General features: G+C 42.0%; 1 protein-coding gene and 1 long non-coding RNA gene across 5 annotated transcripts in view; one reads left to right on the top strand and one right to left on the bottom strand.

Annotated features, from left to right (window-relative positions):
* The window catches only part of LOC307030979 (voltage-gated inwardly rectifying potassium channel KCNH7-like), a 62,960-nt gene that overhangs the window by 32,468 nt on the left and 3,530 nt on the right, over window positions 1-26,962 (top strand). For 3 of the 4 annotated variants that reach the window (XM_079667641.1, XM_079667643.1, XM_079667644.1), the window contains 8 exons: window positions 2,007-2,238; window positions 2,534-2,701; window positions 3,100-3,299; window positions 4,981-5,233; window positions 6,989-7,188; window positions 7,933-8,017; window positions 13,805-14,071; window positions 25,786-25,936. In XM_079667641.1, coding sequence (XP_079523767.1) covers window positions 2,007-2,238; window positions 2,534-2,701; window positions 3,100-3,299; window positions 4,981-5,233; window positions 6,989-7,188; window positions 7,933-8,017; window positions 13,805-14,071; window positions 25,786-25,936 — 1,556 coding nt within the window. The remainder of the gene's footprint in view (window positions 1-2,006; window positions 2,239-2,533; window positions 2,702-3,099; window positions 3,300-4,980; window positions 5,234-6,988; window positions 7,189-7,932; window positions 8,018-13,804; window positions 14,072-25,785; window positions 25,937-26,962) is intronic. The other variant, XM_079667642.1, reaches the window with a different exon arrangement.
* LOC307030982 lies at window positions 18,135-24,952 on the bottom strand. Its single transcript, XR_013805843.1, has 4 exons — window positions 24,566-24,952; window positions 19,170-19,226; window positions 18,281-18,642; window positions 18,135-18,201 (listed from the first exon to the last, which is right to left on the bottom strand). It is a non-coding gene; the product is annotated as an uncharacterized lncRNA (long non-coding RNA).

Here is a 26,962-nt window from a genome sequence, read left to right as displayed (position 1 = left end):
AATTAATTGAATCAGAAAGTTCTTGACCCTGAACTTTGAAAAATGCCACGTTGACCAGCAATAACTTTTTGGAACGGTGATATATTGACGTGACATAGTACAGCTACTGCAGGAAACAGCGGGTAATGATTGTCCCCGAGGATATTAGGATAATTGTCAGCCGCGACAGGGAGTGTAGGACCTATTAGCATCCCCACTTATTGTGTTTACAGATTGCGCCACACTAATGGATCAGGACTTGTGTCATGGCTTAATGCCCCCCCCCCCTCAAAAACTCCCCTCCCAAAGTCTGTGCAGTCATTTAGTCCGGCTAGAAATTTGAGACGGGAGAATTAAAGTGCTTTAAATTAAACGCATCAGAAGGCATTGTGTGTAGACGTTTTAATGTATGCATGCAAATCTGTTTTTGTATGAGTGAATAAAATACAATACTTTCATCTATTCCTACTATTTTCACAAAGGTTCCATCTGCTGATATTAAGGTTTTGATGCCTAATTTGGCTTCATCATCAGCCAAAGAAGTGTGTTTTTGCAGAGATGTCCTATTCAGGGAAGTTGTGTTGACACTGAGGAACGCTGAGACCATGAAGATGTGTCCACAGCAGCAGGAACGATCCACTGTCTAGTCTTGGTGGTGTGTGAATGAGATTAAGCATTCCTAAACTACACATGTTTCTGAATCTCTAAGCTGAGCCGACCCTGACCCCAACTCTTGACACCGAGAGGAGACAAACAACTTTGATAGCTGGGAAAGGGTGGTATCAGTGTGAAGTGACATCACTTACTGTCGCACACATGTTGATAACGCACCACAACTCCCTGGTCTCGTTTCAAAAGTTGGAATTTGCCTTAATGGGACAACAAAACTGTCCCATTAACACATGTTGACTGGATAGAACGTTACTTATTTTCTTTTCAAAATATGTTTATTCATTTTCTTGTTCAACACAGAAATCCCACAGATCACAATGCAGTGAGTTGTGGAAACATGTAGCTTTAAATACAAAAAGTGAAGACATTTTATAAAAAAATTAAAATAAAAAAATCAGCAAAGTATTGTGAACAAATAATTATGCCGGAGATGGCCCATCCTTCCCCGTTCCAGTGGATGATCAAACTAATTATATAGCACATTGTCCAGAGTAGAGAATATAATTACTATATTTTATTGTATATTACAATAGAGTCACACTGTTTCCATGTCAAGGGCCAAGTAACCACATCAAGTTACTTTGGTCTTATTAAAGTAAGCCAAAAAGGGACCCCAGGTCTTATAGAATTTCTCATCAGAGCCTCTGATTGAGAAGCGCAGCTTCTCTTAGTTAAGGCAGGACATTATGTCCCGAAGCCATTGATTGCATGTGGGCGGGGCAGCGTCCTTCCATTTAAGTAGAATTGCACGTCTGGCCAGAAGCAAAGAAAAGGCAATCATGCGGCGTTCTGAGGGCGTCAAGTGCAGCACACCTACAGTGATTGTACCAAACATAGCTAGCAGGGGGTCCGGGTCTTGTTTTTTATTTAGGATGTTGAACAAGGTAAGGAAAACGTCTCCCCAGAATTCCTGTAGGCGGGAGCATAGCCAGTACATATGAAAGAGGGTAGCAACATTGTTTTTACATTTATCGCAAGTAGGGTTCACATCTGGGAAGAAGCTGGACAGTTTAGCCTTTGAAATATGTGTACTATCTTAAACTGTATAAGGCAGTGTCTTGCACAGAGTGAAGATTTATGAATTGATGTGAGGATTGACTGGATATAACTCCTGATTGAGTGGAATGAAATACAGTCTATATTTATAATAAATGAATACCTGAATATTTAGACTGTAAACAGATGTATGAGTCCGACACATAAGTAGGCGAGGAAGAGCCCACAATCCAAAAACCCTTTGTGTAGGTATGGTGGGCAAGAGGGCCAAAAAGCCTGAGGGACAACACACATGTTAGCACATTTACACATTGACTCCTTAAAACTAAATCCTGAACTTCTATGCTTCTCACCCGCAGACCACCACTCTGATCGGCCTGCTGAAGACGGCCCGCCTCCTGCGGCTGGTGCGAGTGGCGCGTAAGCTGGACCGGTACTCAGAGTACGGAGCTGCCGTGCTCATGCTGCTCATGTGCATCTTTGCCCTCATCGCCCATTGGCTGGCCTGCATCTGGTACGCCATTGGAAACGTGGAGAAGCCTTACCTGGAGCACAAGATCGGCTGGCTGGACAACCTGGGGGTGTCCATAGGTGAACTCCCTTGTTTTGTTTGAATTTGAAACTAAGTGGGTTAGTACAGAGGCTCATTTCCACCAGTAAAAGAAAATAATATGACGAAAACGTGGCTTTGTGAAGAAAAAGAAAGATCCTGTTACTCATTATAATGAGAAAGAAGAAAGGTTATTATTTTCAGATATTCATTTATACTTTTTGGAAAGTTTGTCTTTATAAGGGCTCTCTTTATCATTCAAATGTAATGTCACTTTTGCTGTCAAACACAAATGTGGTCAAATGTGTATGTACTGTTTCATTTTCCTTATTGTAGGGAAGAAATACAACTACAGTGACCCCAGCTCAGGCCCCTCCATCAAGGATAAGTACGTCACCGCTCTCTACTTCACCTTCAGCAGTCTAACAAGCGTGGGCTTTGGGAACGTCTCCCCCAACACCAACTCTGAGAAGATCTTCTCCATCTGTGTCATGCTCATCGGATGTGAGTGACAGCTGAGTCCCAGTACATGTAGTATTTTAATCCTGTTAGAACAGAACCCTCCTGGAATTAGGGTTTTATTGAGGAAGCCTCAAACTGTCCTTTTTCTAGCTAAATACGCAAAAATTAAACATGATCATTTTGAAAATAGGGTTTAAGGCTAGGCTTAAGGTGTGTTTTAAATGTACTACCATCCCCCCCGGTAATATGTATTGCATTCCCAGCGTGTTAAAACTTTTACATAACACCAGGTAGGTCTTTCCTTGAGATAATGTTATACCCAGGAAGTCATGTGGCAGCAGGAACATGGTTTTGTGCGGTATTAAGAGAGGAAGTAGGGGGAACTGTATGTGCATCTTTAGCCGCCAGCTCAACCGTCACCTGTATGGCTTCTCTCCCAGCTCTAATGTACGCCAGCATCTTTGGGAACGTGTCCGCCATCATCCAGAGGTTGTACTCAGGTACGGCCAGGTATCACCTGCAGATGCTGCGCGTCAAAGAATTCATCCGCTTCCACCAGATCCCAAACCCCCTGAGGCAGAGGCTGGAGGAGTACTTCCAACACGCCTGGACATACACCAACGGCATCGACATGAACATGGTATGAGAGGACTGTGTTTGCCTTTTACTTAACATTTTCACTATGGTAACAAATTATAATGTGTTGTTCCTTTCTTCTGCTGCTTCTTCTCTCTTTCCAATTTCATGAGTGTCCAATATCTTGTCGGAAAATGCTTTTAGCCCATCGTGAAGCAATGTCACTGACATAGTGAGATGATTCATCATGATTATACTGTTCAGCCATAGCCCCAGTTACTGCTACAGTGACTTTGCTCATCATGATACTGTTCAAGGTACTTATATAAGTTTGTCTTTTCCATGTCTGCCTCATGTCTAATGGAATGACCCCACCACTCTGGTAAGAGCAGGAGGTACATGTGTTAACGCAACTAATGTTGAAATGAGTGTTCCTCTAGCTTTGTTTGATACTAGTATTCAAATGTTACATTTTTAGAAAGAAAACATAGCATTGCAGTGTTAATATTAGTATTTATTGTCCCAACACGCATGGAATTGTTCCCTCAGTGTGTTATCTGTACATACATTAACACATACTGTAAACAGCTGTGAGCCTGCATCATAGATTGACAGTGTCAACGTTTGCATGCTGCAAACAACACACTAAAGTTTCACACAGGCCACATTATTGTCGGTAGCTTGCCTCGAGGTCCTCTTTGCATGTATTCAAACACAACCCCATGATATTCATCTGGTACCAGAGACAGAGTGAATCACGCCTGTTAGAGTGGGCACAGCCTCGCCGGGCGCTGCCAGCCTTCCCTCCCACTGTGGGAGGCTTGGCAGCACGCTCCGCGGTGGCACCTGCGCTTGCCAAATGTTGTTCAGTCTTTCCTTTCCAAATCTACCGTAATTTTGTTTTTGAAATACAGTAAAAGCCTGTCCGAGCCAGAGAAACAGTTGAGGCGACATTTGTTTTTCTGTTCTCTTGTCACGAGCGCATTGTATTCCATGTGTAAATGAAAAAGATAATGTGTTTTGTGTTTTGGATATCCCTTATGTGTCCTCGAAGCCCCTCTCCACCTATCAGTGTCTGTTATGGTGTTAAAGTTTGTAAAGAAAGTTCTCGTTGTTCGGGGATCATTAGCTGTTTTGTCAGGGGTCACTGTATCCTTGTCTTAAAGGGTTAAGTGTATTATAAGTCTATTTTTATACAAAATAAATGTATAAAATAGATTCCTTTTATGTAGAAGATGATTAGAGCCACATGTGAATTGTTTTTTAAATCTTATCAACATTTAAATAAATGTTGAGTTTCAAGATTAAGGTCAGAATGAAACAAATTAAATAACACCTGGCAATAATCCTTCCAAAATATCTTGAGGCACTCCTTGGCTAACTTTGGAAGATGTATTATTTCGGTTTGTTAACCAATACCGGATCATGGGTCAGAGTATTGTTTTGTTTTTTTCAATATTAATTATTTGAGACAAGATTGAATAGTGTTGCCTTTTGGTTTTACACATACGACACTGTGTTGAAAGACTGTTTCCCCTGCAGTGTATGTTAGGTTTTGAGAAGAAGGAAAGAACACAACTGGCAATTGTATCAAATTTCTCTGGAAAGATTTGACCTGCAACTTCACCCCAAAACCACAATTCAACACACATTCTAAATCCCAGCGCACCAAAGCTTTTAAAGACGTTTTCTTAAGAATAATATCTTCTTCCACATGACATAACCGTGTCCGCTTCGACCCACAGGTCCTGAAGGGTTTCCCAGAGTGCCTGCAGGCCGATATCTGCCTCCACCTCAACAAGAACCTCCTTGAGGGCTGTAAGGCGTTCCAGGGAGCCACAAAGGGCTGCCTCCGGGCCCTGGCCATGAGGTTCAAGACCACCCATGCCCCCCCTGGAGACACCCTTGTCCACAGTGGAGATGTGCTTACTGCCCTTTACTTTGTGTCCCGCGGCTCCATCGAAATCCTCAAAGATGACGTTGTGGTGGCCATCCTAGGTGGGTCTACTGTACACTCTCACTATGACTCAGTAGTTAGTATGTTTTCTTCTGTCTAATTAATACGTGTGTCCATGCCTTTTGGCCCTGGCATTATATCTAGCATGCATCTGTGAATTCAGCCACTGTAAGCTAGGTATTCTTGGTACACACAGATATTTCAAAAAGCATCCAGCAGTTTGTCAGTCTGCAGGATGGAAGGAATACCAATGCTGAGTAATGAATAAACTAAGTGACATTCATACACAGACACACTTCTAATTAGCCCAGCCAATGCTGTTGTTGAGCCAGTAGGCTACTCAAAAGCCCTTCCACTAACAACACAGAAGTCCTTTCATGAGCCTGGCTAGCTTTGCCTGAACTCACCTCCATTAGAGCAGACAGAGATGTGCCAACAAAATGAAGATGGCTCCGTTGTGCTGTGATAGTTGGAAGCTGCGATCCCGAGTGGGTATGTTGTAATAAGTCACTTCAAAGAACACGGTGATTGCTTGCCGCCTCACAGTCGTGTCTCAGATGAAGGGAGAGGACAGGGAAGAGTGGGGGAGGACACATGGTGGCACGAGGGGAACAGAGGATCTGTGTGGAGGAAAAAAGAGATAGCATGATTGCTTTCAAATGGAGATGGATGGTGATAGAAGCAGGGAGGGATGGAGAGCTGTGGGCGGAGAGAAGAAAAGAGAGGGAAAGAAGAGGAAGAGAGTTAAAGTGGAGTGGCAGAGGGAGAGAGGAAGTAAGTGAGGGTGTCACATGGTTGTCACTGTGGTGGGATGCAGTGGTTGAGAACAGGTGCCAATGAATATCGACATGAAAATCAAAACGCATCCACCTTTCCGCAGCCTTTCATTCATTAGTTTCCTTTTAATGACTTGTCATGCAGCCAATAAGGTTCGGCGAAAAGCCGTGACATAATAGGGTCATGGTGATCGAGTAGCATGGATGTGGAAGTTGTAGGTCACACCTCACTCTGCACATTTTCTATAGTACAACAATGGAACTGCTCATTATTCAATTGTCACACTAGCATGCTATTACTCCAGTTGTAGTAAGTGTCATGTGACAGTGCTTTGAGCATGATAATCGTGACCCTCTGCCAACTATCTAAATACATAGCAGTGTGTGAAGATTTCCTAATTTATAAGACCTGATCAAATATGTATTTATATGCATTCTTTATGAAACGCCAAAGAGGTCAGTATGAAAGAGTAGAAAATACTTTGTTAGATAGATGATCCCCGACCTGACAGATACTGCACTCCAACACGCACTGTAAACCCCGTGGCCATTCCATGTAGGTCATTACACACTAAACAGAGGCAGGAATGTTTGGCCTGTGTGACTTCCATGCGGACACATTGTTTAAATCCTTTTTTAGATGACTGTGAAGCCCTTTAGCCTCTTTAACATACTCACGCTCCTCTGTCAGGTGGCACGTCTCCTTATAGGTCATCAAATATTGTCCTACATACTGTCCAACTACATCATCTCCTAGCAACTATAGGTGTTGTTACTTAGGAAGCCAAGAATAGACGGAGAAGAGAGAAGAGCTTAGGGCAGGATTGAGTCCAGCTTATTTTCTGCAAGTTTCCAAAATCCATTTGACAAAAAACATTGCCTTTTGTCACTTGAAGGCTAGCAACTTTTGGGTCAGCCTACAACATTACATCATCACTGCAACACTCTATATGATTATCTATGAGTAGTCAGTAACTTTTTTTTGTATTGCTAACCCCCCCCCCCCCCCCCCCCCATCAGGTAAGAATGACATTTTTGGCGAGATGATCCATCTGTTCTCCAAGTCGGGGAAATCCTGTGCAGACGTGCGGGCGCTGAGCTACTGCGACCTCCACACCATCCAGAGGGAGGAGATCCTGGAGGTGCTCGACATGTATCCAGAGTTCGCAGACCAATTCCTCAAAAATCTGGAGCTGACCTTTGACCTCCGTGATGAAAAGGTTATAGCATGGGGGTCAATTCTTGTCTCTGATTATAACGCTCAAGGAGGCAGTGAAGTGTATTGGAGGCTTTTATGTCAAATCAATCTTTGCAATTGACTGTACAATCCTAGTAGAGAAGATTTACTTGAATTAAATAATAACTTCCATGTACCATATCCCTGCCATGTCCATTTCAATTGGATGAAAGGCTTTCTTAATCATTCTCTTCATGGTCGTGGGAAGGAAAGCACCCGAGCCAATTTAGACATTTTCTTTAATCTGCCATTGGCTGCTAGAAAAGAGAGATAGAGAGTATTAGGGTGGGGTGGACATGATGTAGACTGTAATTATGATGAAATGTGTGAAGTGGAAGGATGTGTTAGGCCTGAGGCATGAACATGAACACACATCTTTCAGATGTTTTAATTATCTTTAAAAACGGAGCAAGGAGTTCACTTTGCGTTATTTATTGAGTGTAAAGTAGACAGGCAGGCATAGGAGAAGCTTCTGGTAGGATTAATTAAAAACAGGATGGTGCTCCAACAAACGTGGAAGCAGTTTTTGTGTTCCTGACACAATGAAGAAAGTGTGGCACATTTAAGTCCGTTAGGTTGTTATTGTAGAAGTGGGAGTAGAGGTGACTTTGGCTAGTTATTTATTTCCCTATGCAGACACAGAAAATATATGTATGTCCCTACACATGTGCATAAGTATGTGTCGTTATATTTAACGTGCTCCTGATCAGACATTGTCCCTTTACAGGCGACAGGCCTCCAAGCAGCTGACTCTAATATGGAGGACAATGAGTGTCGGAGACGAGTGTCCTACAAGAGGAAAAGCTCCACAGGTGAGCCTGAGAATCCACATCACTCCTCCTGGGTAACACTTTGTAATAACTCTCATTAATACATGGTCAAATAATAACTCATTGACTTAAGTAAATAGCAGTTTTACTTTTTTAAATCAATTAAATAATTCTTAAAGGTAAACAACAATGCTAAATCTTATTGTATGTTAACTGTTTATGGTTGCACACAATATTATAAAATATAAATATATAAATATAATATACATTTGAATCTTAAATCTAATCGATAGAAGATAGATTGCACCACTCTCACCGCCGTTAGAAAGTAGCAAGCAACTTACTGAAGCAAGTGCAATTATGGAGGGTGGAGTATTTAATCAAAAATAATTGTACTAAACTTCCGCTACAGCAGCAACAACAAATAAAATCTGATGACAGGCCAATGCCCAAACTGGGGCAACTGGAGGAAAAAAGGAGCGAATCGGACTTAAATCGTTAAAGGTCTCCTGATTTAGTTTGTGAATGAATACTTATTAGAGTTTCGGCTGGAGAGTGCTTGCGGACCTGTCGGTTAGATCAGGGGTCCCCAACCCCCGGTCCGCGAACCGGTACCGGGCCGCGGAGGTGTTACTGCCGGGCCGCGAAATAGCTGTGAGTTTATCGTAATATTTGCAGAATTATAAATATATAAAAATATTTTATCAAAAAAAAATTATATTTATTTATTTTTAATTTAATTTTATACCAGTCATATTATTTCATCCAAAACATACAAAATAAATCAAAATTGGTTAGCATAAGGTCTCAGCTTCTCGTGCGCAGAGAAAGTTACAGGTGGTGCACCGTTTAATCGCAGACTGTTATGTTTGTGGGGGAATGGCAGTGCATACATTATTTTAGATATCATTTCGGACTTCATTTTAAGGATATTGCGGCCAGGGGTGTAGAGCTATTTTTTTATTTGTAAAGCCTCCTTCACTTCATGAAATGGCTGCAGCATCAGGAGGCAGCCTCTGAGAAGTGCATGATGTGTGTGTGTGTATGTGCTCTGCTCAGCTCCGCTGTGTGTGTATGTTCGGTGTGTTTGTGTGTGTCCAACAACGGCATTTGTTTTCGAATGACCATGAAAAGTAATTTGCACACATCTTGCCAACTCCATAGGTATGTGGGTGTTCCCAAAATAAATTAGTTTAATCTTAATCTCGATGTAGTGCTAAATGCTTTGGGAGTGCACCGGAACAAACGCCCCGGTATGACGTTATTATTGCTGGCTAACAAGCCCAGGGGTCTCACTGACATTTCAGTTATATCAATATGTGTACAGTGGTCCTAATTTGTTTTAATTGTATCCTGGTTTTAAACTGTGTTAATATGTTTTGGATGCATATTGTTCTATTATTTGTTCAGGTTGTTACATACAATTAGCCACTGTTGCCACCTATATTAGGCTATATTATATTAATATTTGTAAAGCGGTCCTAATTTTTGTTTTAATTGTATCCTGGTTTTGAACGTTAATATGTTTTGGATGCATATTGGTATTTCTTCAGGCTGTTAAATACAATTAGCCTCTGTTGCCACCTGCTGGTGAGTAAATATTCAAATCAGTTCAAATTGACAACCGGTCCGCACATTTGTTTTGATGTATCTGCCGGTCCTTGGCACAATAAAGGTTGGGGACCCCTGGGTTAGATAACAGGCCTGTGTAAGTCCTGCATCTGTATGATACAAATCTGTGTAAAATGATCACTCATCTGGTTACGTTATTACATTGACATTGACATTGGAGCCTGGTGTGGTTTGCACCTGAGCTGGGCCCCGGCCCCACGAGGACGCATACGGCTAAACGCATAGGATTAACGCAAACGCAATCGCAAAAAAGCTTCCGTCCACACGCAATATTCACCGGATAGTAGGCTTGTTTGAGACGCGTTGCGGCTCACCTCGAAAGTAGACGAGAATAGCCGATCGCAGCCGGGGGAGGTCTCAAAAAGCTCGCCTGAACTCGGACAGCTCGGAGTCGGCTTCTTCTTCTTCGCCTTTTTCTTCTTCTTCTTCTTCTTCTCTCTGTTTGTTGGCGGATTGCAAACAGCTTGAAGGTGCATACCGCCAGCTCCGGAGTCGGCTTGACTCGGTTTGCATTTATAAAGAATGCACACGTGTGTAATCATTAATGTCAGATATGTACTAAGTAAATACATTTGTTCCTGCTTAAGATTAGATTCAACTCTATTGTTATTGCACAGATTACAGGTACTGAGACAACGAAATGCAGTTTAGCTTCCAACCAGGAGTGCAACAAGCAGTAAAGTGAAAAGTAATGTACACAATCTACAGAATAAAATACAGAATGAAGTGAATGATGAAGAAACAGTGAGGAGGGGTATGAATACACTAGATACAGACAGCAGCCTGTGAGCAGTATGAACAGTGTGTATGAATACACTAGATACACACAGCAGCCTGTGAGCAGTATGAACAGTGTGTATGAATATGCTAAGATATATAAAGTATGAAAACGGTAAGCAGTGCAAGTATAGTATAACATATATATATATTAATTTCATGATGATAAACATTGTGGAACAATTATGAAAAATGTGAAAGGAAGTGGCGACGTAAAACTGACACAAAACAACAACAAACTGTTGCCGAGCCAATAGGAGAGTTTCATCAGCAGCACGTGGTAAAAACCACCAATGAGCGCTCAGCTCGAGATACCAGCGAGTCGTTTCCCATCAAGCATTTCGCCTCCGCAGCCCGTGGAGAGGAACTGCGACGCCTCGCCGCGCCTCGCTCTCAAGGCTGCGGGCGTCTTTGTCCCGCGAGATTTCAACGTCTCATGTAGGCGAGCCTCCAGAGCAAGCCGGACAAAAGGACTAAAGGCCCAGATACACCGGCCCGAAATCGGCAGTAAATGGGAGTACAAGCCGAACATGAGCGTGGGCACGCTCTATTCGGAGTGGTGTGCGCCGCACGGTCGGGTCTTTTCTGCCGACCTGACGCCTTTTCTTGCCGATTCAACATGAGAACACCACCGGAAGTCGGACAAAGGGATAACACTGATTGGCTGTTCAGCTAGCGAATCAGTTCATGAGAAGCGTTAACGGAAGTGAGGGAGGTAAACAAATGATTTAACACAAGCGTGAGTCCAAGCGCTGCTAGCTCCAGTACCTCCCGTTCGTCCTGCTCGGTCATGTTTTCAATGGACGAGAGGGAAAATGGAAAGAAAAACGCTATTTGTTGTTTGTTTATATCAAGGAGTCTGTTCTTCTTCTCTGTTTTCCGGTTGTTGCCTCTTTTGAATGATGAATACACACTACCGCCGCCTGCTGTTAAGGAGAGTTATTGCCACTCACGCATGTGTGTTCTAGTGCGCGAAGTCGGCAAATACGCAACAGTCGGTGTCGGCGACTTCTCAGGTGACTGGCCGGTGTATCTGGCCCTTAACCATCATGCAACGCACTAGGAAGACGTTGATCGAAATTGCGCAGGTCTCGCTTGTCTCAAACGAGCCTAATGTCTGTCCACACGAGACAGCCCTGTTTAGCTCCAACCGCTGGAGAAGCTGCAGTACATATGCAGAAGCCTGTACGTGGTGCTGTAACTTCCTCGACAAAAGCAGCGAAGAAGCATGGTTGTCATTGTTGCCCTTCTGTTTATTCTCCGCGGTGGGGGCCGAGGGAACCGGGCAGAGTTTTTCGCCAGTCAACGTGTATTAAAGTTTTAATCTTCCGGACAAAAATATAAAAGTGCCAGTCAAAGGTCTTCTTTGCTATTTATTGAGCTTTAAAACAAATGAATAATGACTCTATATAATATAATAATACAATACACGGAGCCTCTCTTTTTCCTCCCTCTCTTCTGACAGCGTCAGTGTCTGTCTCATGCAGCAGGCAGCTGATCCAGTAATGAGTGACCCGACAGTAAAAATAAACATATTTATAACTTGTTTAGGTAGTTTGAGAGGTAATTAAAATAACTAAGGGTGATGATCTGACTTGAAGTGTGTGTTTTGCTCCGTTCACCGCTGCATCACAGCGGGAGGAGCTGCATGTGAGCAGAGCTGCGTGTCTCCGTCCTGTCAGATTAGACTTCACTCGCGTTTATGTCCATATCGAGAGAAAGATAAATAATCTGAATTCAGTGTACGGTTTACTTTGATGCGGGGGTGAGCAGCAGAGGTGGGGAGAGGCGGGGCTATTGCGTCATCATTATCAGAAAATGATCGTAGAGCGCACACACGGAGCCGTTGGACCCCCCAGAGCGTTTCGTATGCCGTTCTATCCAACTTGGGACCCGTTATCGTTTCCGCAGTTGTTTACTGTCATATTCGGTCTTCCTCGTGTGTCCGAACGGTCTCTATGACACTAAACAGTAACGCAAACGACTGTTTTCGTCCTCGTGGGGCCTGGGCCTTAATGAAAGTAAACCCCGTGGACAGCTGTGCATAATGGCCCTGTGCTCTGTGGAGGCATTTCTCCAATCAGAGGCTGCAGATTCATCAACACATGAGTCCAGCTGCCTTCAGATGGCTGCAGGGATGTAATAACCTGAAGGAGTGTGAAGCAGCTGTGGACACATACTGTAAGAATCACTCATTTTAACGTATAGATTCTAAAGAGGGAATTATGGCATTACAGCAGCAACGGTACAGTGCAGATTAAAGTGAAAAAAGTACACCAAAGTGACATTATTTATTTATTTTAAGTGAACATACATCAATGTATTACCTTCAGTTAATGGTACACCATCAGTTTGGAGGAGGACAGGAAGTCAAATTATGTGTTTTGACAAAGGAGTCTGGTGGCTTTGGTCAGAGTTTTAGTTCCCTGTCACAAAGGGCTGTCTGACTGCAAGGTAAAGTGGTCAAATATCCTTTATATAGCATACTTTAAACCGAATATTTTTTTTCCTTTCCTTAGGATGTTTAAAATGTGTTTTACGCTGCCCCCATTCAGAGCAGTGCACAGTGTTGCTTCCTGCTGGGTACTCAATTCATACAATCCAACCTCAAAACATGCAACTATCTAATAACATTTGATAAACTTGAATATATTTATACATAGAATGTATTTATTATATTTTCTAATGTGAAGTTTTGATTCTGAATTCATGAATATTGAAAAATATATGTGTTGTTGAAAGTTTGAACAATTAAATTCAGAGGCTAAAATACATAATTATTTGGTGCTGGAAATGAGATGGCTTTACTTCCATACATGTTGTTTATAAGGCTCCTTATTTCAAAATGAACCTTGCTTTTTGCGCCCCTGTGTATTCTGCAGATGAGTTCTACTATAGATAACACAGCAGAGTCCCTGCAGTTTTAAAGAACACAGTATCTGTAAAGCAGTTTGTGTACAGTGTGTTCGAGGCTAATTTGACTTGTAACTGCCTGGAGATTTGGGACGTGGAGACAGAGCCTCCACTCAGCAGTTTGGCTTCGATTCAGGAAAATCCAATTGGTCACCATGGTTACAGTCCGCCTGAATACAGTAGCATCATCTCCCAGATGGAGAATGTACCTAACAGTCCATTTCACAGTCCAGCAGCCTGCAGATCCATCCATCAGCTGTGAAGAAGTCAGAGCATTATTCATTTACTGAGCATCATACTTGTAAACACACATTTAGAGCAACAGGATTCATTCTAAGTAGTTTAATAGATCTGCGTTTAACATCGTTTGTCCTCAGTTCAACCCTGAAGCAGAACAATAGCTACCTGTTGTCAGAAGGTAATGAGACTAAAGTGCCCTCCCAGAGGAAGTCCCAGCAGAGTCACTGTTCCCCCAGTAGATTTCCTGATTATCAATTCTCCCCGTAGGCTCCCACAACAAGGAGCCAGCAGCCACCTACTGCGACACCAAGCAAGGGAGGAAGATCTACGCCCCCCCAGCAGCCGGGGAGAGAAGGGAGTCCGCCGAGGAGGGGGTGGACGAGGAGGACGAGGAAGGCAGGGAGGAAGAGGAGGAGCAGAGGCCCTTGTGTTCTGGTGTACTGGGCTACCCGGTGGTTAGGGACCACAGCACGGCCCTCGGGCTGAGTGCAGAAGCACAGGCTGCAGACAACACGCAGACCCAGGCGTATAAAGGTGATGATAAAAACATCCGCCGTATTTTCGTACTTTTATTTTTTACCCACAGGTCTATTTTTGGGAGAAGGAAGCCGCTTCAAAAGTATTTGTATTTCCCTGTCATTCTAATACAATGTTTATCCCTCAACCAAAGTTCTATTTTCACCCAAACACAAAAAAGAAAGGATTTCCAGCTATTAATACAAAGGAGACCATTTTGAGTCCATCTATTGTATTTTATTATACAGGGGTAGGGCAGGAAAAAAGAAGGGCTCCAGGTGAACAGAGGGTGTTTCTCAATGTTGAGGAAGGCTCCTCCAGAGCCACTATTTCAAGGATGCTACGTCATCGAATCCCGCCGAAGGACTGTTCCAATGTCCAGGATCCTTGGAATTCTACCGGACTGAATCCTTCATTGCGGGAAATTCCGAGGATGCACCAGTGTATCCTACGCGGTCTTAAAATCCCCACAATGCTTTGCGCACGGACCAATTTCCCAAATCTTTGGCGGAAAATTTAAGGCGGGGCCTCTCATATGACGCACACTCGCTAGCCTGTCCCATTCTTCGTTCTCCGAATGAAAGGAAGGATTCTTGCCTAGCCTCTGAAAGACCTGACTCGGAGGGACATGTCCTACCAAGGAAGCGTCCTCGACATTGAGAAACACCCAGAATCAGGAGGGGAAACCCAGTTACAGGAAGTAAAGACAGACATAACACAGGGGGTGAAGACTTTTCAAAAATAAAACAGGAAATATTAAACAAATAGACAGAAGGTGTGAATTAGAGCAAATGCAACTGAGCCAGAACAAATGGCTCAGAGACATAGAACATTGCCTAGAAAGCTATAGGTTGATAGTTCAATCCTTATGAGGTGCATTGTTTTTTTTAATATAAAAATATATATAAATATAAATTCAAAACCACTATGAAAGAGAGATGTGAGACATGGCAGGAGATTTGAGGTTGTGAGTTCAAGCCTTGGGAGGTGCAGTCATGTATTAAGTCCAACAACCCAAAATGAAAAGACTGATACACGAAGAGAACATGTCCTCTCACATTTGTGTTGGTGGCACAGTTGGTTGTTCTGTGCACTTAGGTAGCCCTCCAAAGTCAGGGTGTTAAACTGTGTAAGTGCAGTGCAGTGGTGAGTCCAGGGGGAAAGGTTGCATATTAAGCAAATCACTGCCTTGTTTAAAGAGATGATGATTTTCTTGCTTGCTTGTCCTCTAAAGTTGTAATGCAGAATGGTAATTGGCTCAGAGTTTAATTTAGAAAAAATCCCCTTAGCCCCAGCCGAGGAATGTCACACCTATTAAAAATCCAAAGAGGGATTATGAGTCATTATGGTGAAACCTAAAACCCACTCGGTAATAAAACACAAGAGGATTATATCCAGGGTCACCCCTTTTCGTCGTAGGTCATGACCAAATAAAGGATTTACAGGAGGTTAAATCATGATGTTGGCACAACTATGTGGTCAGATTGTAATCTTTTTAAGGAAATCTGAGAGATAAGTGGTTATTATTTATTCAGATGAAACACAGCAGTAGGGATGAAAGCCTCCTGTGGATTTCAGCGTTTACTGCAGGCTTCACTGAGCGGCCCTCACAAAGAGCTGCATCTGGGAGGGAGATCCCCGACAAGCTCTGCGAGAAATCCTCACTCTCACCCACTGTCTGCTGCTTCTTGTCGAGCTAACACACACGTCTGCGTTTCCACAGTCTGACTTATTTGCACTATGGCAAACAAGTCCATTTATCTCTGTATATTTAAGAATATACTCAATTATTTCGGACATACTATACTCTGACATTTTTTGCACCTGTTCTTTGTTTCACAAGCTGTACAAAACGACAGCTTAACACCTCGTTGATTTCTTGAAGTCCAACATCCAACCTTGAAGAATTATTTTAAAATGAGACTGAAAAAATATCTGAAGTCACATAGCTCAAAGTGATATGATAAAGGTCTGAAGACAAGAGGACCTGAGTTCAATCCTTATTATTTGCGTGAGTGCAGTGTCTTTTAAAAAAAAATTCTATTTGTTTAACTTTTTTACATTTAATTTTTTGCCAACTCCTCCCAAACGATAGAAGGCTTCACAGCTCAAATAGCTCTGAGTGATAGACAACTGTTCACCAACTCCAACGTCTTAGGTTCGATCCTCGTGAGGTGCAGTGATTTTTGAAAGCCAACACCCAAAGTGAAGAATTAGATTAGAAAATGAAATGGAGAAGAGCCAGAACAAATGGCTCAGAGATACAACATTGCCTAGAAAGCTGTTGGTTGTTAGTTCAATCCTTGTGAGGTGCATTGTTTCTTAAAGTCCATCATCCCAAATAAAAAGCCAAAACCACTTCAAAACCTTCTCATACTGTGTCAGGTCAAATGGCTCAGAGCGTTAGAAGACTGCCTGTGAGACTGAAGGTTGTGTGTTCAAGGCTCTTCAGGTCCAGTCATCTTTAAGGTCCACAAACTCAAATGAACAAGACATAAGTTCTACAAAACAATAATGTCTCAGGTCCAATAAGAGGTGCTTGAGCTGTGTATTTTAAAGTCCAAACCTGAGGTGAAAATCTCAGATAGGCCAGGGAACATCTAACTGTGTCAGGTCTGATGGCTCACTGTGATAAGAACCCGTCTTGGAGACCAGAGAACGTGAGTTCAAACCTCGGGTGGTCCACTGGGTTTAAAGATCCCAGGAGTTTGAGTCTTGTGCCATGCAGAGTTTTAAGGTGTCTTTCCCTTGATGAAGAAGTCAAATACAAGTAAAAGCAGAGAACTGTCATCAGGTCTGATAGCTCAAGGAGATAGAAGGGTGGTTGGTAGACCACAGGTTGCAGGTTCGAGCCTTACACGTTGCAGAGAGTAGATGGATAAGGTTAAGGGTGTAATGAATAGGTTGATGGGTTAATAGGATAATGTTAATAGAATGCTAATTAAGGGAATAGAAGAAAGGAGGGTTAGGAAGTAAGTGAATAGGATACCATCTTGGGAACTGAAATGAATAAAGGAGACAAACGCATTTTAAGAAACTTTTTTTTAATTCACATTTATTCATACATAGCAGTGCAGCCTTTTCCCCAAGTCTGCTAAACGTCCCCAAGTCTAATAAGCGGCCGATAGGTGGCTGCCGGCTCTCACTGCACTCCTGTGCAGGGCCCTGCAGTCACTGCCGATAGTCTGCTAAGTCTGTAGGCCTGCTAAGTCTGCTAAGTCGGGGGGGCTGACGTGGCTGGGGGGGGCCGCTCGGCACCCCAGCCACGTCGGGGGGGCTGACGTGGCTGGGGGGGGCCGCTTGGCACCCCAGCCACCGCCCCAAGTCGGCTAAGTCTGCTAAGTGGCTGTGTGCTCTCACTGCAGCCACATCGATAGTCTGTTAAGTCTGCTATACGTCCCTCAGGCTGCTAAGTCTGCTATACTTCCCCAAGGCTGAAAACGGCCACAAGTTGTTCTGAAACATAGGCAGCCGGGGTCTCAATTGATGGCGTGGCGGGGGGGGGGGGGGGTCCTCTCTTCACTCTGTGGGAAGAAAAGGACACCATGAAGTCAGTATAGCTAACCCTAACCCATGAAAACATTTATGTGGAAATAAGGCACGGTGTAATGTGTAGACACAAGGCGTAGTATAGTATGTCAATAACGATGACAGAAAGGTAATAATATAGCATTTCTAAAAAAAATAAAAAAATTGAATCGACATAGTATTGTATGTCGATTTTTGGGGAAGAACGCAACAAAATAATCAAAACAATTATTTGACGCCATAATAAGGCACGGTATAGTGTGTGGATACCAGGCGTGGTATTTTATTTTGTTAAAAATGACCGAAAAGTCATAATATAGCATGTTGAAAAAAATGACAAAGAAGTCATAACCCTAACCAATGTCGGAGAAAACATTGTATTTTATGTGGAAATAAGGCACGGTTTAGTGCGTAGACACAAGGCATAGTATAGTATGTTGATAACGATGATCGAAAAGTCAAAAAAGTCATAACCCTAACCCATGTTGGAAAAATACTAAAAGAAAACATAGTACAGTATGTCGAAAATATCCTAAATAGTCAAAGTATAGTACCGTAAGTTCTTCAGAAGCTCCAGAAGCCACCGTCCTCGTTGATGTCAGATGAATGTCCTCGCAGTCCTGTGAGGAGAAAAGAAGAAAAGACACAATGAAGTCAGAATAGTATGTTGGAAATATCATAAAAGTCAAAGTATAGTACCGTAAGTTCTTCAGAAACTCAGGAAGCCACCGTCCTCGTTGATGTCAGATGTACTTGCACTCGGTGTTCCGGGAAAAGAAGAAAAAGACACCATGAAGTCAGCTTAGTAGAATGAAAATATATATAATATATAAAAATGCAAAAAATCAAAAAAGTATAGCATGTCGAAAATAGGCAAAGAAAACGACACAGTATGTCCAAGATGTAAATACAAATAGCTTAGTACACTATGACTATGTTGGACAATAGTCATAGTGTACTATTTTGGAAATATCATAAAGGTCAAAGTATAGTACCGTAAGTTCTTCAGAAACTCAGGAAGCCACCGTCTTCATTGATGTCAGATGAATGTCCTCGCAGTCCTGTGAGGAGAAAAGAAGAAAAGACACAATGAAGTCAGAATAGTATGTTGGAAATGTCAGAAAAAACAAAATAGTATAATTTCGAAAATATGAAAAGAAAACATAGCAAAGTACGTCAGAAATGTAATTCAAACTAATAATATAATATGATGAAAAATGTTAATAATAAACAACATAGTATAGTATAGTAATATCAGAAGAACATTTTAAAAGGAGACATAGTATAGTATGTCGAAAATATCAGAGAAAAGGCGACATAGTAGAAACAAGTTGTATAGTAGGTCAAAATGAACATTCAAAAAGTAGATTAATAGTATTATGAATAAAATGTCGAAATATCTCAAAAATAATATCATATTATTTAATGCAAAGATATATTGTATAGTACGTGTCGTGGTAAAAAGCCAACAAATGTCATAGTCAAGTATGTCATAAAAAAATGAATTCATAGTTTAGTTACTCATAGAAATCCCACATATTGTTCACTACAATGTGATTTAGTGATGGTTAAAATAACGGAGACAAACCTGAACTCCTCCATATTTCCCTCTGTAAGCACCAGCCCATCTGCAGACCTCAGAACGCTGAAACACAAGATAAAGAAAGTCCTCAGGATTTAATGTTGCAATCATTTCCATTTGAAAAACAAACATTATGACATGGTTATAAGAAAGGTGTCGTAAAAACGTTAATAAAAAAGGAAACATTTTGTACACTATTAAAACATATATATATATATATATATAGATACATATTAATAATATATATGGAGGTGATTGATACAGAATGCCATTGTCTGAAAAAAAAAGTGTAATTGTCATTAAAAAGTCATAAACAAATATTCAATATATCAGAATACATGCCAAAGTATGTCATTTAAAAAGTACGGGTTACTAGTTACATTTTAGGTTTAGATTATTAGCTAATATAAAATATTAGGGCAGTCAAGTTAACGCGTTAATAATCACTTGCGGCAGGAGCTGATGCTGACAGCCCCGCTCATGCCGCTCGCTTGTGGCAGACCACGCTTGAAAGTTTGCCGAGGAGACGCCTGGACACGGCGTCTACGAGCAGCAAGCTTTCAACAGCGATAGCTAAATGGGTGGCTACAGCTTAACATTGTGGAGGACGAGGGACTGTGTGAGATCATTCGGATCGCATCCAACGTGTCGACTGCACATCACAGCGCATTGAAGTGGGAACTTCAGTCTCATGCTTTGACTGTTATTAAGACAGAGGAGCGGCATTTCGCCGACAACTGTAAACAGGCTTGTCTGTTTGAGCAACTGGCTCAGTGCAGAGAAGTACACAGGGTTGGGAGAGAGTGAAGAGAGAGAGAGGTTCCAGGTTGTTGTGTTGAGAATATTCAGGAAAATATTTTGTCATTGTTCCAATGATAATAAAAAAACATTTGCAAAAAGCATATTTGTCCACTCATATGTTGATAAGAGTATTAAAAACTTGAAAAATATTCCTCTAAGGTACATTTAGAACAGATACAAAATGTGCGATTAATTTGCGATTAATCGCGATTAAACATTTGAATCGACTGACAGCCATACAAAATATAAATCATTAATTTTGTAAACTTTACAAATGTATAGGTGAAGATATCCAGCAACTGTATATCAAGTTATTCCAATGAGCTCCCTCTTGACCAGTTGTGATTAAAACTAGGGATGCTCCGATCGCCAATTTTGGGCCCGATTGCCGATCGCCGATCCGATCGAGTGGGCGGGGCCTATGGGGATCTTCAATTTAAAGTGATGTTTAAAACTCAGTTAATGAGGCTCATTCACTGGCGCTTCCACAAACAACAACCAACATAATTATTACATTCAAATGAAGTACATTATTCAAGTTTACATTAACTTTTGATAATAACACGGGAGAAATAAGCAGAAGCGCTCTCTTTTCCCCTCTCTCTCTCTCTCTCTCTCCTGACAGCCTGTCAGTATCGTCTCATGCTTGTGGCAGACCACGATCCAGTAATGAGTGACCCGACAGTGAAGAATAAATATATGTATAACTAGTTTAGCTTGTTCCAGAGGAAGATCAAATAGCTAAGTGTGTAAGGTCTAACCCTAATTAGTGTGTGTTTTGCTCCGCTCACCGGTCCGTCACAGCGGGTGGAGCTGCAGGATTTCTGCTTCACACACGTTGCAAACCGCTATTTTATTGTCTTTTTCGGACACCTTAAAATACTGCCAGACTGGTGAAGCCATTTTGGCGAGCTTGTTTTGCCGTGCACAGAGAAAAGTGTCATGTATTTTACGTCATGTGATCGGCATTTATAGAGAGCACCGATCGATCGGCAGAGAGTGAATATCGGCCGATATTGATCGGCGGCCGATCGATCGGAGCATCCCTAATTAAAACACATCAATAATCATAATAGTAACCCAGTAATATACGATTCTGAAATGGGCCATTATGCATAAAGAGTACTTTTATTTTTGGTACTTTAAGCATATTTTGATGCAGGACTTTCACAAGTAACAAAGTAATTTTAAAATGTAGTATTGTTACTTATAGCATGTGCAGTTACTGACCACCAGGTGGAGCTATACACACATCATAGCTACAAGATAGGCGCATTATGAATTAAAACTGCACCCTAACACCACTGCAGCATATCTGCTGCTAAACATACAACACCAATGGATTAAATACCTCGACAAACCATGTTTAAAGGCCATGTAATGCATCTAACACAGGTGTTTTTTAACATGTAGTTTAGATATCACCAGAATAAAAATAAATAAAAATGTTTAAAGTTTCGTCATAATTAAATGACATATACGTTAAAAACCGATGTTGGTTCCGAAGTTTGCCGAGTACGCCCCCGATCACTCCCGAACGAGCGGTGACGTCACACGTGGCAAACATTGCCATTTGATCAAATCAGTCCGAATGGCAAGCAACGCGATAACTTCAGACAGCGACAGCGACAGCGATCATTCAAGCTCAGATTCGGTGGGTTATCTGGATACAGTTACAGAAGTAGAGAGTCAACCAGCTAGCCTTTCACTTCAAGGCATCTTGCCTTATAAGTACGAGCCTCCTGCCCAGCAATCGAACAACGAGGCAGAAACTTGTGAAAGAGAAGCGGATTCCGCAGCCGGCGAGACTCGAGTCGGCAATACTGAATGGTAAATTCTGTTTTATTTAATTTGACCTGCACTAAATGTCGATCTTAATTTGTCATCTGTTCCTCACACGTCCGGCAGATATTGTTTTGTTTTTTAATGTTATGTACAATATTCAGGTGTACATGTCAATGCTGTGAAAGCATGCCCACTGCAGATGAATGTGTATGCTGCAGAGAGATCTGGCAGGTGATGGAACAAATAGACAGTTTGCAACCTACTGACCAGATAGCAGAGTCCTGCATCGGGTCGGGTATCCGCGGGTACCCGACGGGTGACCCGCAAAAAAGGTGATTTGCGGGTGGTATTTTTTCAAACGCTTTTTTCCGGGTTCGCTTCTGGGTAAAACAAAGATGATGCGGGTCCGGTTGCGGGTGTTGCATAATAAATATATTTAAACAATAATAATTTAGTTTAATGTTTAAATCCTCAGACCTCTCCTCCGCGTTACCGAGCATAATCATAACCTCTGCAGTGCATCTATCTGCTGCTGAGCGCACCACATTCTGAATGGCTGAGGTGAAGCTCTCTATAGGGGAGAATACAGCATTTTCAATAACTCTTCCTCAAGAGCGAAATCCAACGTCTGGGAGGCTTTTGGTGTCATCCTAGATGGAGAAAATAAACAACATCCCAGGCTTTTTGAGCCAAATATGCAACTGTGTGTGTTAATAATTGCACGTTGTCACTGCTTATAGGCCTATATATGCGGGTTCGGGTCGGGTTGCGGATCATGTGCCGGCGGGTCGGGTCGGGTTGCAGAACTAATTGGCAATATGTGCGGGTAGCGGGGCGGGTTCGGTACTGCACGTCACGGGTGCGGGGCGGGAGCGGGTCTTGAAAATCAGACCCGTGCAGGACTCTGCCAGATAGAAGACACCGACGAGAAACCAAGGTGCATTATTAGCCACCCAGGCTTTAGAGAAGGCTGTCTCAGTGTTTGGACACTGAAAATAGCGTATCTTCAATACAAACAACAACACAGAGCAGTTGATGGCCCACTACACCAGTAAGTAAATATTGATTGACCCAACTGCCTATTGCAGCTTTGCTTTCATATAATACTTTTAGTCGCTACAGATATGGTACACTTTTAAAGATACCATTAAACTCTTTCAAGCAGTCAAAAACAGCTTGGCTTTTATTTTTTCTGTGTATGCAAGTTCAATGTATGCTTGGGAAAAGAAACAACTACACATGTGAGGAAATATATAAGAGGTCTATGATTCTGTCAAGCAGTCATGTAAAACCTCATATTTATTTTGTACAAGTAAAATACAAATATCATGTTATAAGCCAATTTGTAACCATTGCTACATAATAGTACTACATAACATTTTATTTTTCTCCAAATATATTTATAATCTGTATACTTTTTTTTCATTAGGAAGTATCGATATACAGCTTATCGACAGTTTGTACGTTGGTGCTGGGGTGTACTCGGCCCAAAAATCAGAATCCCGCTGCCTGCATGTGCTGTAACCGAGATACGGAAGACTTACCCTGAACCGGGAGGCCGCTATCAGGGATTTCAATGGCCAAATCTGTAATTTGACATAAGTCATGCAGCTGAACTGGTTAAAATGGTTTCGCATGATGTAAATAATTTACAAAGTACATCATTTACAATATTATTTTTCCAAAGAAACATGTAAATAAAACAACATTTTCCAAATCGCAAATTTGTAAGATTGTATTAATTTACTGTTTGATAAATAAAAAAGGGTTCTTTTGTTAATTTTTCACTTGTAACATTTTATCTTTATTGCAGTGTACATTAGTCTATTTTGGTATATGTGCGAGCCCACAAATAATTAAAAGTGGTAAAAATAATAAAGATATTCAGACGTAATTCATTTTTGGCCTTACTTATTTCACTTCAACTTTTATATATTTCAGTCACTAGGCAAGTTCACTGTACTCTGGTGACATTTAGCTCAAGCTGGCATAACACCTGTAGTAACTTAATTCTGACCCGAGTTTTGTGCACAATCTTCCAGCACCCATGATCAATGTTTATAGCAATCAGGAAACATTCACAGCTCACAATTACACATCGCTTCCCCATCATGAATTGTTAGATAAAAAAAGTTTAGCGAGGTCCGGTTACACATATGTTGAGCGAAAATAGCGGAAGGATACAAAACAAACAATCCAGACGGGGCTGGTGTTTGCCACGTGTGACGTCACACAGCTGGGTTAATGGCTGGCAAGCTTTTTGCTACCGGAGCGGAATAACACGGGAAAGTGGCACACATTTCATGTTATTTGGGGGGTATTTATGGAAAGAATCATTGATGTTGATATGTCAAATGAAACAGTGGAAAGTGATGAAGCGATTTATTAACACAGAATAACATTTATTTTGGACATTACATGGACTTTAAGCTAGAGAAAAATGTATTAAGAGAATCATGTAAGTGATGTGTGTACATTATCAGAGCCTGTAAACCGGAAGTGCTCATCCACTGACAACTACAGTAGCGAAAATATCACAGTGGATTAAAAAAAAAAGTATGAAATGTCATGGTACTTCTCAAAGTCTTTTATTATTTCAAAGTGACCATGACTCGGTTGAATTTGACAATGAACGGTTTGTTTATTCGGCCGGACTGTAGCAACTGTACCGGCATTAGCATATCTGTAAGCTAACACAGCGGTACCGTGTTTGTTTGCTTATTTGTTCGCTTATGTGTTTGTTTGCTTATTTGTTTCGCGTATGTGTTAGTTTTCTTATTTGTTAAGTTTGTGTGGACGTTTGGCCATTGACTGACCTTTTAAATCACAGGAAACTCTAGTTATCGCTGTTTTTTCCCTCCAGTCTCTCCTCCGTGTGCATCTCGTGAGCTGGCGAAGTTGTTGTTAGCAGTTGCGCATGCGTCATCCGATACGTCAGCTGACCCTAGCTTAAGTAGTGTCTCTCACAAGCAGAGAAGGGGGGGGAGGGGACTGTGCATACCAAAGTTGGGCTATCCATTGCAAATAAAAATCAATAAACACCCTTAAAAAATGCGTCTCTAATGCAAGAGCTAGTTCACTTCACTTTAAATTTGTGCACATATTATGTGGGCTGTATATTTTGTGTATGTGTGTATTTAAATCTTTATAGTTCATTTTTTGACGATTTAATCACCGTGTTTATGTATATATATATATATATATATATATATATATATATATATATATATATATATATATATATATGTATGTGTAAACCAACTAAGTAATAACCCTGATTCTTATTCATTGGACTAGTTACACACACAGACACACATCAAAAACTGGCAGGACATTGGATTATAGAATTTATTGTCTCTTATATATTATTGCATTTAAACAACTTTTAAAAAAATTACATCAACACATCTGGATTCCTTGGCCAAAAGAGGTCATAGAGACATTATTCATAGGTATGTGGAAAATATATATGTATATATTTTTGCAATAAAATCCTCACTTGTGCAAACACACAGAGCAACTTCCAATCAGTGTGATTCTACACTGAGATGGGGAAAGTGGTTTCATATTCATATTTCATCTATCAGCTATTGCAGCTGTAAGAGGATTTCTGCCAGAGCAAAGCTCAGAGGGATATTGATTTGTATAAACAGCACGGAGGGAACAACACACAGGAAATGCCAATTGTGTCTGAAAAGGAGGCCAAAACCCCACTGAGGCTGTGACTGTCAGCCAGGGTCAGATGTGTGTTCTCCTCTGTAGGATGTGAGGATCCAGGAGGTGCTTAGTGAAGCTAATGATGATAGGGCACCACACAGGAAGATGCTTCCCCTGAGGCAATGCTCTAATAACACATTCCCCCCGTGTGTGTCTGTCTGTGTCTGTGTGTCTGTGTGTCTGTCTGTCTGTCTGTCTGTCTGTCTGTCTGTCTCTGTGTGTGTCTGTCTGTGTCTGTCTGTGTGTCTGTGTGTCTGTGTGTCTGTCTGTCTGTCTGTCTGTGTGTGTGTGTGTGTATATAAACATGTCTCTCCCCCAGAGCTCCACACAGAGGAGTGGGTGCGTCAGCGTCCCGTCGAGGAGTCCGCCCCGTGTCGGGAGGCGGCAGCGGGGGAGGAGGACAGCGACACAGACCTCACCTACGGAGAGGTGGAGCAACGGCTGGACCTGCTGCAGCAGCACCTCAACAGGTGAGGGGGGGGGGGGGGGGGCAGCCTGTTGTTGGTGGAAAACACAACACCTCCACTTCACAAGAAAACACCCAAGGACACACAGTATGAGGATCAGGCCTTTTTTATATAACGGCTTTTTCTTATCATATCATATCAGGATACACACATAACTATCAACAAACACTTTAACTATGACATCTCTATCGCACCAACAAATACACAGACACATTCAAGTACTGATTTATTAAATACAAATACCAGCGCATGTATGAGTACAACTTTACTTTTAGCATGTTTCAATGCTTGATGGCCATAAAGAGGAGGAACAGAATACATCTTTGGGTTCCCATCATGCTTTTTGCTCCAGCTTCATTTCAGCAAAGTCAGCTCAGAGCTCTGAAGACGAACCCTCCTCCCTCTAAGTGAAGCTCTCACGGAGACATTTGAGGCCAGACAGCGGCTGCAGGCGTTAATGCAGAGTGTGTGAGCAGCTCTGTGACTCCCGGCTGCTGCTCTGTGCAGATGGAGGGGGGGGGGGCAGACTGTCTAGATGCAGACACATTGCATAGACTGTGGGCGTTCTCATGTGAGGAGGAGTGGAAGAGTTGCACAGTTTGGGGAGATGATGTTCACTGATGGAGGGAACATGGCTCAGAGGGTTCCCACACAGTCACACTCAGTGCACGGCATCACAGTACAGCTGCAGACACTGGCTTTATTTGCACGTATTCTCCTCTAAAGAGCAAACAGCCGCCTGGTAGGCTTCCCCCACTCTCCCTCTCCATCCTGTGCTTGCTGCTGTCAAAAGGAATGTGTGGAGGGAAGGTGATTCACCCCCTCACAGACGCCGTGATGTAAGTCTCTGCATTGGGTGATGAAACGGTGCTGGTGCTCCATTTCCTGGTACCTGCAACACAGAACACAAACTTCCCTTTACTGTCGTATCCCCGTCTGTTTTGTTGCTGCAGTAACTTATATTTCAGTTCTTTTTCATTTGATAAAATACTTGCAGTTATTCAACTTGTAATAATGTATGTTACTCAA

This window comes from Notothenia rossii (assembly GCF_949606895.1).
Source record: "Notothenia rossii genome assembly, chromosome: 3".
In the NCBI taxonomy this organism is placed as follows: Eukaryota; Metazoa; Chordata; class Actinopteri; order Perciformes; family Nototheniidae; genus Notothenia; species Notothenia rossii.
This window is presented reverse-complemented; position numbering and strand designations above follow the sequence as displayed.